Source organism: Orbilia oligospora, assembly GCF_000225545.1.
Source record: "Orbilia oligospora ATCC 24927 unplaced genomic scaffold scaffold00076, whole genome shotgun sequence".
NCBI lineage: Eukaryota > Fungi > Ascomycota > Orbiliomycetes > Orbiliales > Orbiliaceae > Orbilia > Orbilia oligospora.
In genome coordinates this window covers 1,103,739-1,117,661 of record NW_011645633.1, presented here as the reverse complement: position 1 = coordinate 1,117,661, position 13,923 = coordinate 1,103,739, and the positions used below count along the sequence as shown (strand labels likewise).

The window sequence follows — 13,923 nt, the reverse complement described above, 5'->3', positions numbered from 1 at the left end:
CCAAGTATGTAAATATTAATAAGTACTAAGTACTTAAAGTACTACTTAAGTCAGTATCGGTATACATGCACATGCGGCAAAGGAAGGTTTGCGGATACGGCAAAGAATCCAGGCTGGCCGATCGAGATCCTTCTCAGCCCAAGGCCAGTCGAAGACAGCAAAGATATCTTGGGACCACTCGCCCCCTCTCGCTAACACCAACAGGCATCCTCCAAAAGCGGGTAACTTTTTTAGCTTAACTGCACTCTGCAGCTCTGCATGGACCATCCACACCAACAGTTTCAGATATTTTGACTCAAAACATCCAAACCTCCGCTTTGTTCAAGGGACAAAGCAAAAGCTTAAAGATCTCGAAGGGTTTATACGGTTGGGGAGGGGCCGGGAGGGGAGAGATTTCAATAATCATTATTGTTATTCCTTGATACCCATTGGAACTATTTGCAGATTGATGAACGGGAACTCGAATCCAAACAGTACTGGTTTTTTCTTGGTCGGTTGCACAAATCCTCGCTTTGTGCGGTCACATTGCATCGAGGAGAATCAGAATTGATTGTCTTTGCATCGACGGGGTCTGAGCATATACCGGATGGTAAATTCGGTCTGTTTGTATATACAAGGGTGCATGTTAACTTCCACTCAGGCTATCCAAGCTAGTTAGTAGCTGGACTTCCATAGCGCGCTATAGTTTATCGTTGATATCAGGGCACGGCACCCTATCAGGACTTCTACCGGTCCCGTCGCTAACCTCGTCGTCGGCAGAAACTTTACAGGACAGATACGTACGGGAAGTCTCGACTATAGATAAAACCCCATCCACGGAGCACAACAGATGCCCTTGTGATATGTTTATATTTTACCGGCAGTGTTGAACCGACCAGTAGGCTTGGGATTTGCAATGAGCTCGAGAGGGTCCCCCGAGTTAATATAAGTTAGCAAGTAAGTAAGTAAGTATTACATTTATCATCACGCAATTGCAATTGCAAATCGACGGTTTAAATTTGGTCTTGTGCCTCGTGCAGCTGTACTAGGTAGCCTAAGCTACTAGGAGCAGGCCAGTTGGCATCAATTGATATCCGGACCCAGAGCCAAAGTCCATACACAACCGTTAAATTAGGCCACGCTGCGGAGGACCGAGGACAGAGATCGTATCTGACAGTTAATGTCCCTCTTCTGGGTGCTAAAATGTAGTAAAATATAGCTGGCCATTCCGCCTGTGCATGTTTCAAGCAGAGATTGCCCGGGGTGCCCTCATGCTCACCGCTTTCAACCTCTGATACAGCACCGCATGTCCCTTCAGGCAGCCTGCCCACATACTTGCCTGCATGCGCCCCCCCAAAAAAAACATCTGTGCTCTGGGTAATAAGTAATAAGGAATAATAATCCATTCCAGAGCACTGGAAGAGAGTATCTTTGTTTTCTTTCATCCTCCCGTCAACATCGTCTAGTTATCATCTTCCTTCGACTTGTACATATTTTTCTGGTTCTTTTTTTTATTTTTATTTTTTGTGGATTTCGAAGTTTTCCCCGCAGCTAGCTGCAGGTTCAACTGTCTTGATCCCCTAGCCGGAACATTAGTTTGGTCTTTCTCGGTCATTCAGCCAGATTGGAAGCTCGTGAGCTTTGAAACCCTCCAAATTCTCGCACACACGAACATATTAGGATCCGAGTAGTTAGAAGGGAGGAGAGAGAAAGAAAAAAAAAAAGGGTGTAGTCATATACTTGGTCGACACCAGTACCGTAGCGGTAGCAGTTCTCGAATTATCTGTGGCTTCGTCAGCAATACCTAGTCATCGACACTCTTCCTGAACCGTTAACCAGGGACTGTCGCCTTAGAAAACGTCATCTCCGAAGGCAACCGCATATCGTCCGAAGTTCGAATAGTTTTCCGGTAAGTAATGGAGGACGCGCAGTAGCTTCCATTTGCTTTCCTATCAACCCTCTAGTTTTTCCATATTGCACTGCAGATTGGGAAGTTGTTTAATGTTGGAGAGGCATTACTGTTTGGAAAAGGATGTCGAGATCCGTAATATACCCCTGGCGTTCAACTTCGAGCTGATGGATAGTTGGCTCGTTGGTTGATTGAACGATTGATGAATTGGTTGCAGATTGGACGATTGATTGATTGATCAATTGATTGCTTTCTCCCTTACTTGCTTGCTTTCCAGATCCAAAACTCCGAGGAGCCAAGTTCTCAAGACTTCCCCAGCTTTGAGAAGGACCTTCGACGCCAATACTTTCCCTCATCTCTGACGGTCTTCATGCATGAGTGGGTTCACTAGTCTCGATATCATGTATCAAGCTTTCTTTTCTTTTTCACAGCGGCCGTCTGCGATCTGAATGCACATTCCGAGCACCAGACTAATATTTCCCCAGCTTCATCGTCCTTGTTATTCCCTCTTCCCTCAGTTCGTGCTACCATCCTATGGTTCGAGGTTGCGCCGCTGCCGTCACTTCCCGCGAACTCAATCAAACCCAGGAGCCTCTGCATTGAACTGGATTTTTTTTTTGGTCTTTCCTTTCTCGGATTTCTTAGTGTTTCTTTCTTTCTTTCTTTCGATCGATTTCTTTCTTTCCGTTCTTTCGATCGTGTTCGTCACGTTCGTTTGACCATCCGGTTGTTCATTCATACGTTCATTCATTCATCCATTTTTCTGTCTTGATACTAGACACAGTTGCATGGGGGTATTTAGCTAACGGTATAGTAGCCCGACTAAAGTGAATAACAGAGGATACTTGCTAGTGACAGGGTAGCTAAGCTGCGAAGGATCGGTGTCAGTATCGGATATCTGATAGCGAGGTTGATTTGATTACCGTTTGTTGGTTCGTTCATTCGTCCGTTCGTTTGTTGGTTCACGCGAGGCCGATAGCTTTGGAGCCAACTGCCCTTTTGAACTGTCCGAAGACTCATAAGCGAGCTACACCCCTACACTTTACCACTTCCACTTCCTGCTGCTGCCACCACCACCACTACACCACCACCGCTGCTACTACTACTACTACTACTGCTACTACTGCTCTTGCTACACATCTCCAACTTCGAAAAACCTCCCCCTCCATTGACATCTTCTCCTCGACGACATCACCAGACTGCTTCTCATCAGCTCCGTAAGCTCGCCTTTAACATCTCCCGTCACCGATATATATAAATACCAGATCTCTGACACATTTCAGTCAGCAGAATACTCAGCTGTCATATTCGAAATTCCCTCCCCTATCTTCCCCAAGAAGCGGCCCTGACAGTGGCAGGATCACAAATCGAGTCGCCAATCTCCGCTCCCAACATTATTTTCGTCCCAAACCCGCACCAACAATCCCTCCCTCTCGTTTTTGCCTTTGCGCAATCGACAGATTCGTAACGCTTTTGACGGCTACACAAACACGGACGTTACCGAAAACGATCTGAACTGCGATTCCCGACAGTTCTGTGACACGTACAAGATTGTCAGAGGACGCTGGCTATCGACGGGAAAGGACATTAGCAGTAACAACAGTTCCCTTTGCAAACTCGACACCTAGGTTCTGGAACATCCTCTCGCGAACTTCCCGCCCAACCCCTGCAGTCGGACTGTTTGCCGTCCGTTGAACCCTAGTTGGAAGTTAGGAATTAGCCTCCTCGACGCTTGTTTTATCTATCCAGGGGCCCGTCTTTTCTGCAAACAACGGATCAGACCTTTCTTTCCTCAACATATACGTAAACTCACAGACACACCAGCATTCACCCCTAGAAGCTGAGGTTTCTGTTCCGTTCTGTTCGAGCGTCCTTCGAAAGCACTGAGGTCGGTCTGTTCCCAGCATAGCATTACACGGCACGCGACCAGCTAGGACCGTTTGGGACCAGTTAGCATTGTTTCAGAGTTCTGGGGTGGAAACCCCGACAGCAATAATACGCTGCGTAGTTTTTCAGCATAAATCACCCCGTCGTTTGGCCTCAGCTCAGCTCAGCCGACTGTTGGTACGCGATCGCTTCCTCTTCTGTTCTATTTCCGTCAGACTGCACCGCCAGTCTTTGACAAACCCTCGTTTGTCAAGTGTCCTTTCAGTACTAACAATAGCATCGCTATCGTCTCTAGTCATCATCCTACCTTCTCGTTGCCCGGTCTGGGCCTGATACGAACCTTTTTATTTGCATCGATTGAATATATCTTCCGGCATCTTCAAAAACGTCATCTCCTTGTCAATATTTTCCAAATAACCATTCATATACATCGTAACCGGTACATAGCCTACTAACCAACGAACGAATACTATCATCGAATTTCAAATGGCGACTTCAACTGGAGCACCTGTAGGTTCCCAAGTATTCTCTGGGCAACAGGCTGAGTCACTAATCGGACGGGAATTGCAGAACCGAAACGGTCGGTTGGGAGACGCAAAGAATACGATGAATCCTGTGAACGGTGATGAGCTATCAGCACCACAGAACGCATCTCTTAGTCAAAGCCTTGGTAACGGCTCGAGTTGGGATATATGGGGAAAACGAAGCCTTGCTCCCCAGAAGCCTCAGGGTACGTCAGCTCTGGATATTGGGGAAAAGGTGGCAGGATGCGTAGTGCTAACTTGCTGACAGACGATCATGTAGAGGGGAAAACTGGGTCGTCCGCTCTAGGAGGAGAATATGATACCTGGCCGGTCCCGAAGCCGAATTGGGTTGGAGGAACATCCCCTGGCACCAAGACTATCAACCATCATGCTTCTAGATCCCCCGCCAGGTTCCACGAAGGAGCCAATGGTCACCCAGAAAATCGAAGCCGCCAGGGTAGTCCATCGCCTTTCTTCAGCACATCTTTCACTGGAACCTCGTCGTCACTTCTGGATAATGCCCGAGCCTCGGAATCCCTGGAAAGTAACGATAGCAGTGGACGAGGAAGGTCCACCGATGGGAGAAAGGCATTTGGCAAACACCAACGTTTCAAGTCTGTTGGACAGTCAGTTTTCGACGACGATAGACGCATCCACCCGATGTTCAGTGGACTAGAACCCGATACTCAACGTGGTCGCGTCATGTCAACTTCTCACGCACTGGATATGATGGGTAGTTTAGCTAGCCTTGGCAGCAACGTTGATAGAAGCGAAAGCTTGCCCCCTCGTCAGAGAAACCACTCCATTTCCCCGTACGAAACAACCGAGAAGGACGCCTTTGGTAACTATAGCATGATACCGAATCCCGTTGGCCATCAATCACAACAGTCACGATCGAGATTTGAGGATTTTGCTGCGCCCCAGCAACATGATAGTGACAACCTCTCTACCTTCCGTCATCTATCTATCGATGAAGGGCAAGATCCGTTCAGTGGAGAACGCCGACGCAGCCTTTTTGCACCATATACTCAGGCCCCAGTTCAACAAAACCCCTACCCCCGGCTCAGTGAGTATACATTCCCTCGAAATGAGGTTAGTCAAAGAAGTGGAGCTTCGTCGTACTCGCCCTGGAACCGAGCTGAGCCACCACAAACCGGTAAGAAATGGGTCTCCCACAGCAGTAACCCCACGTACTTTATGTTAACAGTACTTACAGAAAACTTTCAAGAGTACCGAATTGGGTCTCAATTTGGTAACAACTTCCCTGGTTCGGGTGATATCGCGAATAACGGGTATCGTCGAAGCATCTCGGGTGCATATTTCTCTCATGAGCCTGCTCCTGCGCAAATGGCTGCTCGACACAACAGCGTTGTATGTGAAGTCCCTGAACCTTTCATCCTTGGACATGAATTTTAACTAGGTACTAGAACTTCGCCAATACCGGCGCTAGAGACAATGGCCAGCAGTTCTACCAGCCATTTGGACAGTCAGTATTTGACTCTGGTACTGCCTCCCCATTCACGAGAATGTCGTACCCCGGGTCTCCCATGAGCACAAACACTGCGTCCCTAGCAACTCAGCCACGTCGCGGCGAGGAGCTTAATTTGAGGAGCATGTTGTTAGAGGATTTTCGAAAGAATGCAAAAACAAAACGATATGAGCTTAAGGTTTGTCTAATACTTTGACTAGATGGTTATAAGCCAAATACTAACACATTTGCTGCTAGGACATTTACAATCACGTTGTTGAATTCAGCGGCGATCAACATGGTTCCAGATTCATTCAGCAGAAGCTTGAGACAGCCACCTCAGACGAAAAGGATGTCATCTTTTCTGAGATTCGACCAAATGCCCTGCAACTGATGACGGATGTCTTCGGAAATTATGTCATCCAGAAGTTCTTTGAACATGGCAACCAACTCCAAAAGGCAATGTTGGCGAAGCAAATGGAAGGACATGTTCTTAAGTTGTCTTTGCAGATGTATGGGTGTAGGGTGGTTCAAAAGGTAAATAAAGGGTACATTTATATTGATGGGGAATTCTTTGGCTAACGGAACACTAGGCCCTTGAACATGTCTTGACCGAGCAACAGGCGACATTGATCAAGGAGATTGACGGAAACGTGCTAAAGTGCGTAAAGGATCAGAACGGCAATCACGTTGTTCAAAAGGCCATTGAAAGGGTTCCTGCCCAACATATCGATTTCATTCTGAAAGCGTTTAAGGGCCAGGTGCAAAGTCTAGCCACTCACCCTTACGGTTGCCGTGTCATTCAGCGCATGCTTGAACATTGCGATGAGCCCGCTCAATCATCGATCTTGCAAGAACTCAATATGTGCCTCTACGCTTTGATCCAGGATCAATATGGCAACTATGTACGCAACCCCCCAAATAACCCAGAGCCCGCAACTCTAACAGAATTTGCTAGGTCACCCAACACGTCATCGAGCATGGGAAGCCGGAAGACCGAGCTAAGATTATCCATGTTGTCTCCCAACATGTTATCCAGTTCTCCAAGTAAGGAAACAACATGACCTGCTCTCTTTCCCGTGCATACCGGAACTAATTGGCTTTTCTAGACACAAGTTTGCTTCTAATGTCGTTGAGAAAAGTATTCAATACGGAAATGAGAAGCAGAGAAAGGAGGTCTTGGGTACTATTACGGCACCTAAGAGTGCTGATGGCCCCCCACCTCTCCAGACTCTCATGAAGGACCAATACGGCAATTACGTGATCCGTAAGTTTGCACAGTAACCAGCGAATATATAACTCTATCTAATGCGAAACAGAGAAGCTATTGTTCCTCCTCGACGAGGAGGACAGGGATACACTTATCGAAGCCATTAAACCTCAACTGGCAAATCTAAAGCGATTTAGTTATGGAAAGCAACTCAACGCTGTAAGTTCGTCTGGCAAAGTTTTCCAAAACAGTTGTGCTGACAGCCTCTCAGATCGAGAAGATGATTGCTAGTTCATCTCCCTCCTCGGGAGCTGCATCGCCACCGACTCACTCTTCGGTTGCGGCTCTCCCGGTTCCGACCACATCGGAGGCCTCCTCCTCAGCTTCATTCCACCCTTCTGAACACGATACCATTAACAGCTCGCCACCTGACAAATAGATATAGAGGAGCGAGGAATTTCGTTATTCTTCAGCAACAGATAATAACCATTCGGCAAACCTAAATTTCCCCTCCAGTATTTACGAAAAAATTCCCATTACACTTTTGCATTCTGTTTTGTATAGCATCACTACTACTACGAATGTCTTCGCAGTAGAAGTCCGTTAATACCCCATCATAACAAGGGATTTTGAGATTTCCTCCTTAGCGCTGAAGCTGATTTTGAACATTATCCGACATGTTTCTGTTCTTTTCCCTCCCTTGCTGTTTTATTTATTCCCCACTCTCTGCTTCATTAACTGTACTACTTGGGTTACAAACTTGGGCTAGAAAAACAGGGTTACTACGTACACCACTCAGAAAATTCGCCAGCATTTTTTTTTACGGGATATTCTTTTTGAAAGATGGAGCTGTTCCATCATATCATTAATGTCTCTCCCTTTTCCCCTTTTCTTCTTCTTGAGATTTTCTTTCCCTTCATTGTATTTACTTGGAACATTAACACTTTGTATTTCGTCATAACTTTTCTTTCTTCAGACTTTTACTGCCTTAACACGCACACAAATATTTTCAAATTTTTTTTGGTATTTTTGTTCTATTATCATTATTGATTGTACGCTCATGGTCATGATGTGGTGTTTTTATTATTATTATTACTATTATTCTTAATTTCCTTTTATCAATACTCTACGGCTATTAAAATACTTATATCCTTACTCCTACAGGGCACTTATTCAGGTTGTGATATCAAGAATATTTTTTGTCATTTTTGTTTATTTATCGATTTATTCGAATTGGCAAATTTGTTCTCCTAAGGTCCATTCGACGGTGTCTTGTACCTTTTTTAAACGCTTGTTTTAAAGAATTGACATCATTCATATTCCGTTTCCTTCCCCTCTTCCTCGACACTGGTAAACTAAAGCATGTAGTATTCATACCTTTTTTTGTTTTATTTTTATTTTTATTTTTTATGAAAACGACAAAATTTTAAAATTTCATCTCTTTCTTTTATTTATTCTTTGAGCTTCTTGGTTTCTGTTGAGTCTTGGTTGAAAAGAAAAATACAATATCTTTTTTTTTTTTTTTTTTTTTTTTGGGGGGGGAGGAGTGTAATTAGTAGGATACGATAGCTATAGAACGAGATACATACTTACGTATACTTCGCATGATCATGTAGACAAATGAATAAATAAATAAATCAAGGGAATAATGATAGTTAGACACAACCAGGGATATATATAATCACTCCGATCTCCGAGTCTTCAAGATCGAAACGGATATATAGGACGTAGAGTATGATGTCAGAAGTATAGTACATGCATGATTTATGTATATAATATCTATGCGTGCGTGTAAGTACGAATTAGATAATGCAGTACTGGTTCATTTTATTCGAGTGCCGAGATAGATATCCCGACGTCGGACGATAGCCCCGGAAATATTAACGTATAGGTATATACTATGTGGGCCTTTTTATGAAGTTATCACACCTACTTCACGGGGGTTTTTTCCTCCCTTAATAGTTCCTGGTGACTAGAATCGATTGATATCAAGACAGCCTTTTGACGAAGTGGGCCTGAAAACGACAGATTCTTATTTCTATCAAGTTTCAACTTGGAAAAAAAAAAAAAAAGGTTGGAAAGAAGGAAACACTTTGAGTGAAAGGGGAAAAAAAACTGGAAACCTGAATGCTATAAAAGGCTTTTCTTTTAAAACAAAATAAAACAAAATAAAGGGAGGAAATCCAACAAGGAAAATCGGGTAGACACTTGTAAAAAAAAATTGAAAACTTTCGAGATGGAAAGGTCTCCGGCGCCTTGAAACCCCCCTAGAACCAAGAGCCTTCCTTCAAGCATAACTATCCAAAACTGCTTTAACATCAGGTCCGAGTTGCGAGTTCCTCTGTTGGTAGGCCTGACTCTTCTTAACCTCCCCGCCGACCCACTTCCTCACATCCACAATCTCGGGGAATGGATCGGTGATAGGCTTCCTCGCCGTATTCAAGGTTGCAAAACTGACACTGAACGACACATCATCCAGATCCGCCTCAGTAGCTTGGTCATACCCACTTCCACCCTCAGCGGGGGTAGGCGGGACTTCCAAAAGCTTTAGCAGGGCATCGATACTTCCTAACCACATATTCGAGTAGTCTCCACCTACAGTTGCAATCCTAGAGGATGTTACGATCTTTGTAAGCCCGACCACCGCGGTTTTTCGGTCAAGGAACTTTGTCAACTTTTGGGTTTCGGGGATAATGAATGCTTTGTATAACTCTCCAAAGACTTTTGCTTGGACGCTATCTACGGCATTGATGGCCCAGTCAGGACCCATGCCACTCTCAGGGCGCGAAGCAAGAGCGTAGAAGAATTTTGTAAACCTCGATGTCAGGACCCCGGTTCGGGAACCCGTAAGTCTGATCATGATGAGGTTGAACACCTGGCCGACGTAGGGGTTTAGCGCGTCAGTCGGGAAATTTGCGACCAAGCCGTCAAGGAGATCGAATGCGGAAGCTTCGGTGGACTTGACTGAAAGAAGTTTCTGGAAGATACCAAAGATTGGAACAATCTTTTGATTTTCGAGGATATATTTGCTTTCACGTGCACAGATAGCATTCAGAAGTCTGACTAGGGCCGGGATATTTCCACGGGTTTCCCAGAGAGTGACAGCAAGAATGGGGTAGATGAGACGTTGGTAAAGTTCTGGAAGTGGAGTACCGGGGTTACATTCCAGGAGCAATCCGAGGAGCTGGAAGACGTAGGGAAGGAATTCCGCGACTTCGGCTTGTAGGATCCCCAAGAATGGACTGCTAAGAGCATTTTCGAAATGAGTCGGGTTCAATGGGCCCACAAAGCGGATCAAGGCGCCAAGGGCCTCGAAGTGATAGTGGTTAAACCGGGGGTTGCTGGGGTTCTTGCTGATCTCAACGGTAATCTTGATGAGGTTGTCGAGGACGACCTCGGCACTAGACGATGCATCTTCCCTGCTGATGATAAGGATTCTCATTACACAGCGCATCAAGAATTCGTTCTCTGCAATCTTCTCGGGTCGGCCGTCCCGTGTAATCAATCCCAGTAGCTTGGTTAGTAAGCTGCCAGATGCAGGTCCTATCTCTTCCTTCGTAAAAACTGGCTTCTTGTCAACTTGCAGATAGAGGATTCTTTCGATAGTTATAGCAGCGTATGTGAAGACAACGTATTCAGATGAGCCCAAGTGAGTGATAAGCAATGGAATGATTTGATTGAGTTGTTCCTTAGTAAACTGGCTTCGGAAAGTGTAGATAAATCTGATAGCATCTACTCGGAGAATTGGGTGCACATCGCTCTTGCTCAGGTCCGGTACGATGTACTGTTGGAAGAAGCCAATGATATCGACCAAAAGATTTGTCGAATTGACACCGTACTGTGTGACAACACCCTTGATGGCGATCGAGTTAAACAGGTAGAGAGCTGTGTCCCTAGATTTCCAGTCACCTTTCGCTAGGAACTCTTGGATGTATTTGTTTGTTGTTTCAGTGACAATCCGTTCTGACTGCTCCATAAGCTGTCGAAGGAAATCATTAGCTGCCCTTCGACGGGTGTCGCTATCAGACCCTTCGAGATCTCGCCTGATGAATTCAATGGGATCGTCCTCGAATAGCTCCTCGTCCGATGCTAGTCACGGTGTTAGCAGATCGGAGACTACGGGACACAGGTGTAGGGGGTTTACATACTCCGTAGCGTCATGTTGGGGATTATGATTTTTTGAATAACCTCATCCAAAGCATTGCTAAAAACATCCTTGTGTCTTTGATTGCCGGCAACAGAAGTAAGGAACTTCAGCGCTTTGCTGACGAGCTGTAATACTGTTAGTCATGTTACATATCAAAAAGGTTAAATAAAAAAAAAACTTACGATATCGTATTTTGGTTCTAGTCCTGTAGTGGTCAAAAGAGTCCAAGTCGCACTTGCGAAATCAGATGTGAGTGGACCAAAAACATCTTCGTATTTCTGCATGTATAGGACTAGAATTTCACAAATTCCCGCCTTCACGTATTCTTCTAGCCCGGATTCTTCTTCATCCGAAGTCGCCAACAATGGATTGGAGGTTGTTAGATATTTGTGGAAGAGCTGCAGGATATGGGATAGGTTTTCTTCGAAGATTTGTGGTAGATCTTGACAACTAAGATCAAAAAATATCTTAATGAGCAGATTCAGCATTTTATACAGCTCTGTCAGCTTTGCTTTATCAGCTTTGTTCGATTCTATCAAGGAATCCGTGGCCTATTGAGGATGTCAGTGACAATATTTTATAAACATAGAGAGTGGCGGATATCGTACCTTTAACAGGTTGAGGTATGGCTCTCCGAACCGTTTGAGGACGTGTAGGATCTCTAGGAACAGTTCGTCGGAACGGAATAACGGTCTCCATCGCTTGAATATAGAGTGCGCCACGTTTAGGACACCAATTGTAACGGACGGGTTGTTTGGGTCTAGCTTCGATGCGAGCTCCTATATCACCCATTATATCAGTATTTAGTCCATTTTGCTCCGAATTTCCTTGTCTATTTCGACGTACTTCAACGAGTGTCTCCCACTTCTTGTAGAAATCGCTGTCTGCAATGACGCTAATAGCTTCACCGATTTGGACTTGTAGATTTGGCGGGACTTGAATCATAACCCCCAAGAGCTCCGATTTAATGGCTGTAACATCGCTAGGCGCGAACTTGTGGTTTCCTTCTTCATCCTATAAAGTTTAAACGTGTGGATGTCAGTTTTCGAATCCATATTAACTAGGAATATGATGCCCACTAACAGTCCAGCTTCTTCTGATGAGGTTCTTGAAAAAGAGGGCACCGGCAAGCCGAACATTAATCGGTAACTCTGGTGTAGCGACGGCTCGGAGGAGCATTAACGGGAAACCTGGGGTGGTTTCTACAGACTTCAGTTGTCTTTCGGCTGCGAGGGAGGATCCATGTTAGTACGACATCGAGCTTGCAGTTTTTTATTTCGCGATCATTGGAAGATGATGTAGGAGAGAGGTAGTATATATCGTACCTTCTTTGTTTTGAGAGTGATCTAAAGAGTTGGCCAGCAGCTGGGCCAGCTGTTTCATGTTTTCGTCCATGGCTGCAAGAGTGGGGAGGAAGCTTTTGCTGGAAGGTTGTTGATTAGTGAAAGGTTCGAGTGAGGTAAAAGAAAGACGATTGGTTGTCGAAGCCGGTGACGAGCCAGGCGCAGGGAGATTCCAGTGAATGGTGAAGCGGATGTCTTTTCGCGCGACGATGGTGAGAGGGCCAACGGTCGTGGTTGAAGTTAAGAAGGAGGAAATCTAGTGGGATGAATTCAGGCGCGAGGGATGAGGAAGAAGGTTGCTGGGCAAGTCCACCGAAGTTTGGCTGCTGCAATTTCCAACACCAAAACACGCGACTTTATGGTACACACCGGTCAGTGCTTCGCAGTGCACAGGATCCAGATGCACAAAAGTATCGTTCGCGCTCTAATGCAAATATCATCTTTTAAAGCTTTTACGGAGTTACGGCGACACTGTACGGCTGCAATAGGAACGAGTATATTATAATGTGGCGTTATCTAAAACTGCGAGTATATGTATACATATATGAGTGTGTCGATTCAATCACATGGTCATGGTTGAATAACTGACCGCCTTCTTCCCTCAAGCTTCTTCCCATAAACTTTCTCGCACATCGGTGATTTCTCATACGTCCCCAACTTCCTCAGCAATCTAGCATACAATCCCGCCGTATGCTCGACATATCCCTCCCGTTCCCCGGCTGTCCATGGTCTCTTAACGGTCCTTATTTGTCCTGTCAGGGCGTTTTCAATCAATGTGTCATAATCTGATATCCTTCCGAGTATCTTGACCCCATCTTCTGTGAATACTTCTTGGACGATGTAGTTTAATAGGAGGAATTCTTGGTGTGGAAGTGATTGGAGGAAACGCAAGGCTCTAGTATCGACGCAAACCTGCGAGGTTGGGATTACTAGGTGCTGTATTCGAGTGTATGAAGGGCGAGTCGAGATGCAGCAGAAGAAGATTCGTGGGAAGAAGGAGAGGAAAGAAGGCAATGGCTTCGAAGGAGGATCGGGTTCCGTGGGGTTTGCCTTCGATGGTTTGTTTTGAAGCTGCTTCCTCGACTTCTTCGACTTCTTTCCCTTCGTGTCCTCCTTCAACTTCGGATTCAAAATGTCTTCGGATGTCGGGACTGGGAGTTCTGGTTGTATGTATGGCCTCGATGTTGTATGGCTCGGTGCGCGGGGTGCATCATTCGGGCTCCTCGGTGACGCCCTGGGTCTCTCAGGCTGGCTGTAATCCCTTCGAACTGGTACTCTTGGTGTTACTGCACCCCTCCGTTGTGGCACCCATTTCCCCTTTTCGTAGGGCGAGGGCCCATTATAAATCAGGTGTCGCGGAACGTACGTAGATGTCGACATTTCTGCAACCCGGCTTTCATTACAGTGTTAATGTTGCGATCTTGCAGCAAAAGATCTGAATTTCGCTCTGCTGTCC

General features: G+C 45.5%; 3 protein-coding genes across 3 annotated transcripts; 1 reads left to right on the top strand and 2 right to left on the bottom strand.

Annotated features, from left to right (window-relative positions):
- Positions 1–4,261: 4,261 nt before the first annotated feature.
- On the top strand, positions 4,262–7,416 carry AOL_s00076g302 (uncharacterized protein; the record flags this gene model as incomplete). Its single annotated transcript, XM_011122855.1, has 10 exons — positions 4,262–4,505; positions 4,568–5,455; positions 5,516–5,670; positions 5,727–5,966; positions 6,026–6,304; positions 6,361–6,672; positions 6,726–6,814; positions 6,877–7,034; positions 7,087–7,196; positions 7,249–7,416. 10 exons carry the CDS (start codon positions 4,262–4,264, stop codon positions 7,414–7,416), a joined length of 2,643 nt encoding a protein of 880 aa, XP_011121157.1.
- A 1,848-nt stretch (positions 7,417–9,264) lies between these two features.
- AOL_s00076g301 (uncharacterized protein) lies at positions 9,265–12,519 on the bottom strand (the record flags this gene model as incomplete). The annotated part of the gene is made up of 7 exons (XM_011122854.1): positions 9,265–11,066; positions 11,126–11,249; positions 11,307–11,675; positions 11,733–11,903; positions 11,971–12,138; positions 12,208–12,350; positions 12,450–12,519. 7 exons carry the CDS (start codon positions 12,517–12,519, stop codon positions 9,265–9,267), a joined length of 2,847 nt encoding a protein of 948 aa, XP_011121156.1.
- A 518-nt stretch (positions 12,520–13,037) lies between these two features.
- On the bottom strand, positions 13,038–13,847 carry AOL_s00076g300 (uncharacterized protein; the record flags this gene model as incomplete). Its single annotated transcript, XM_011122853.1, has 1 exon — positions 13,038–13,847. One exon carries the CDS (start codon positions 13,845–13,847, stop codon positions 13,038–13,040), a length of 810 nt encoding a protein of 269 aa, XP_011121155.1.
- Between the last annotated feature and the right edge of the window lie 76 nt (positions 13,848–13,923).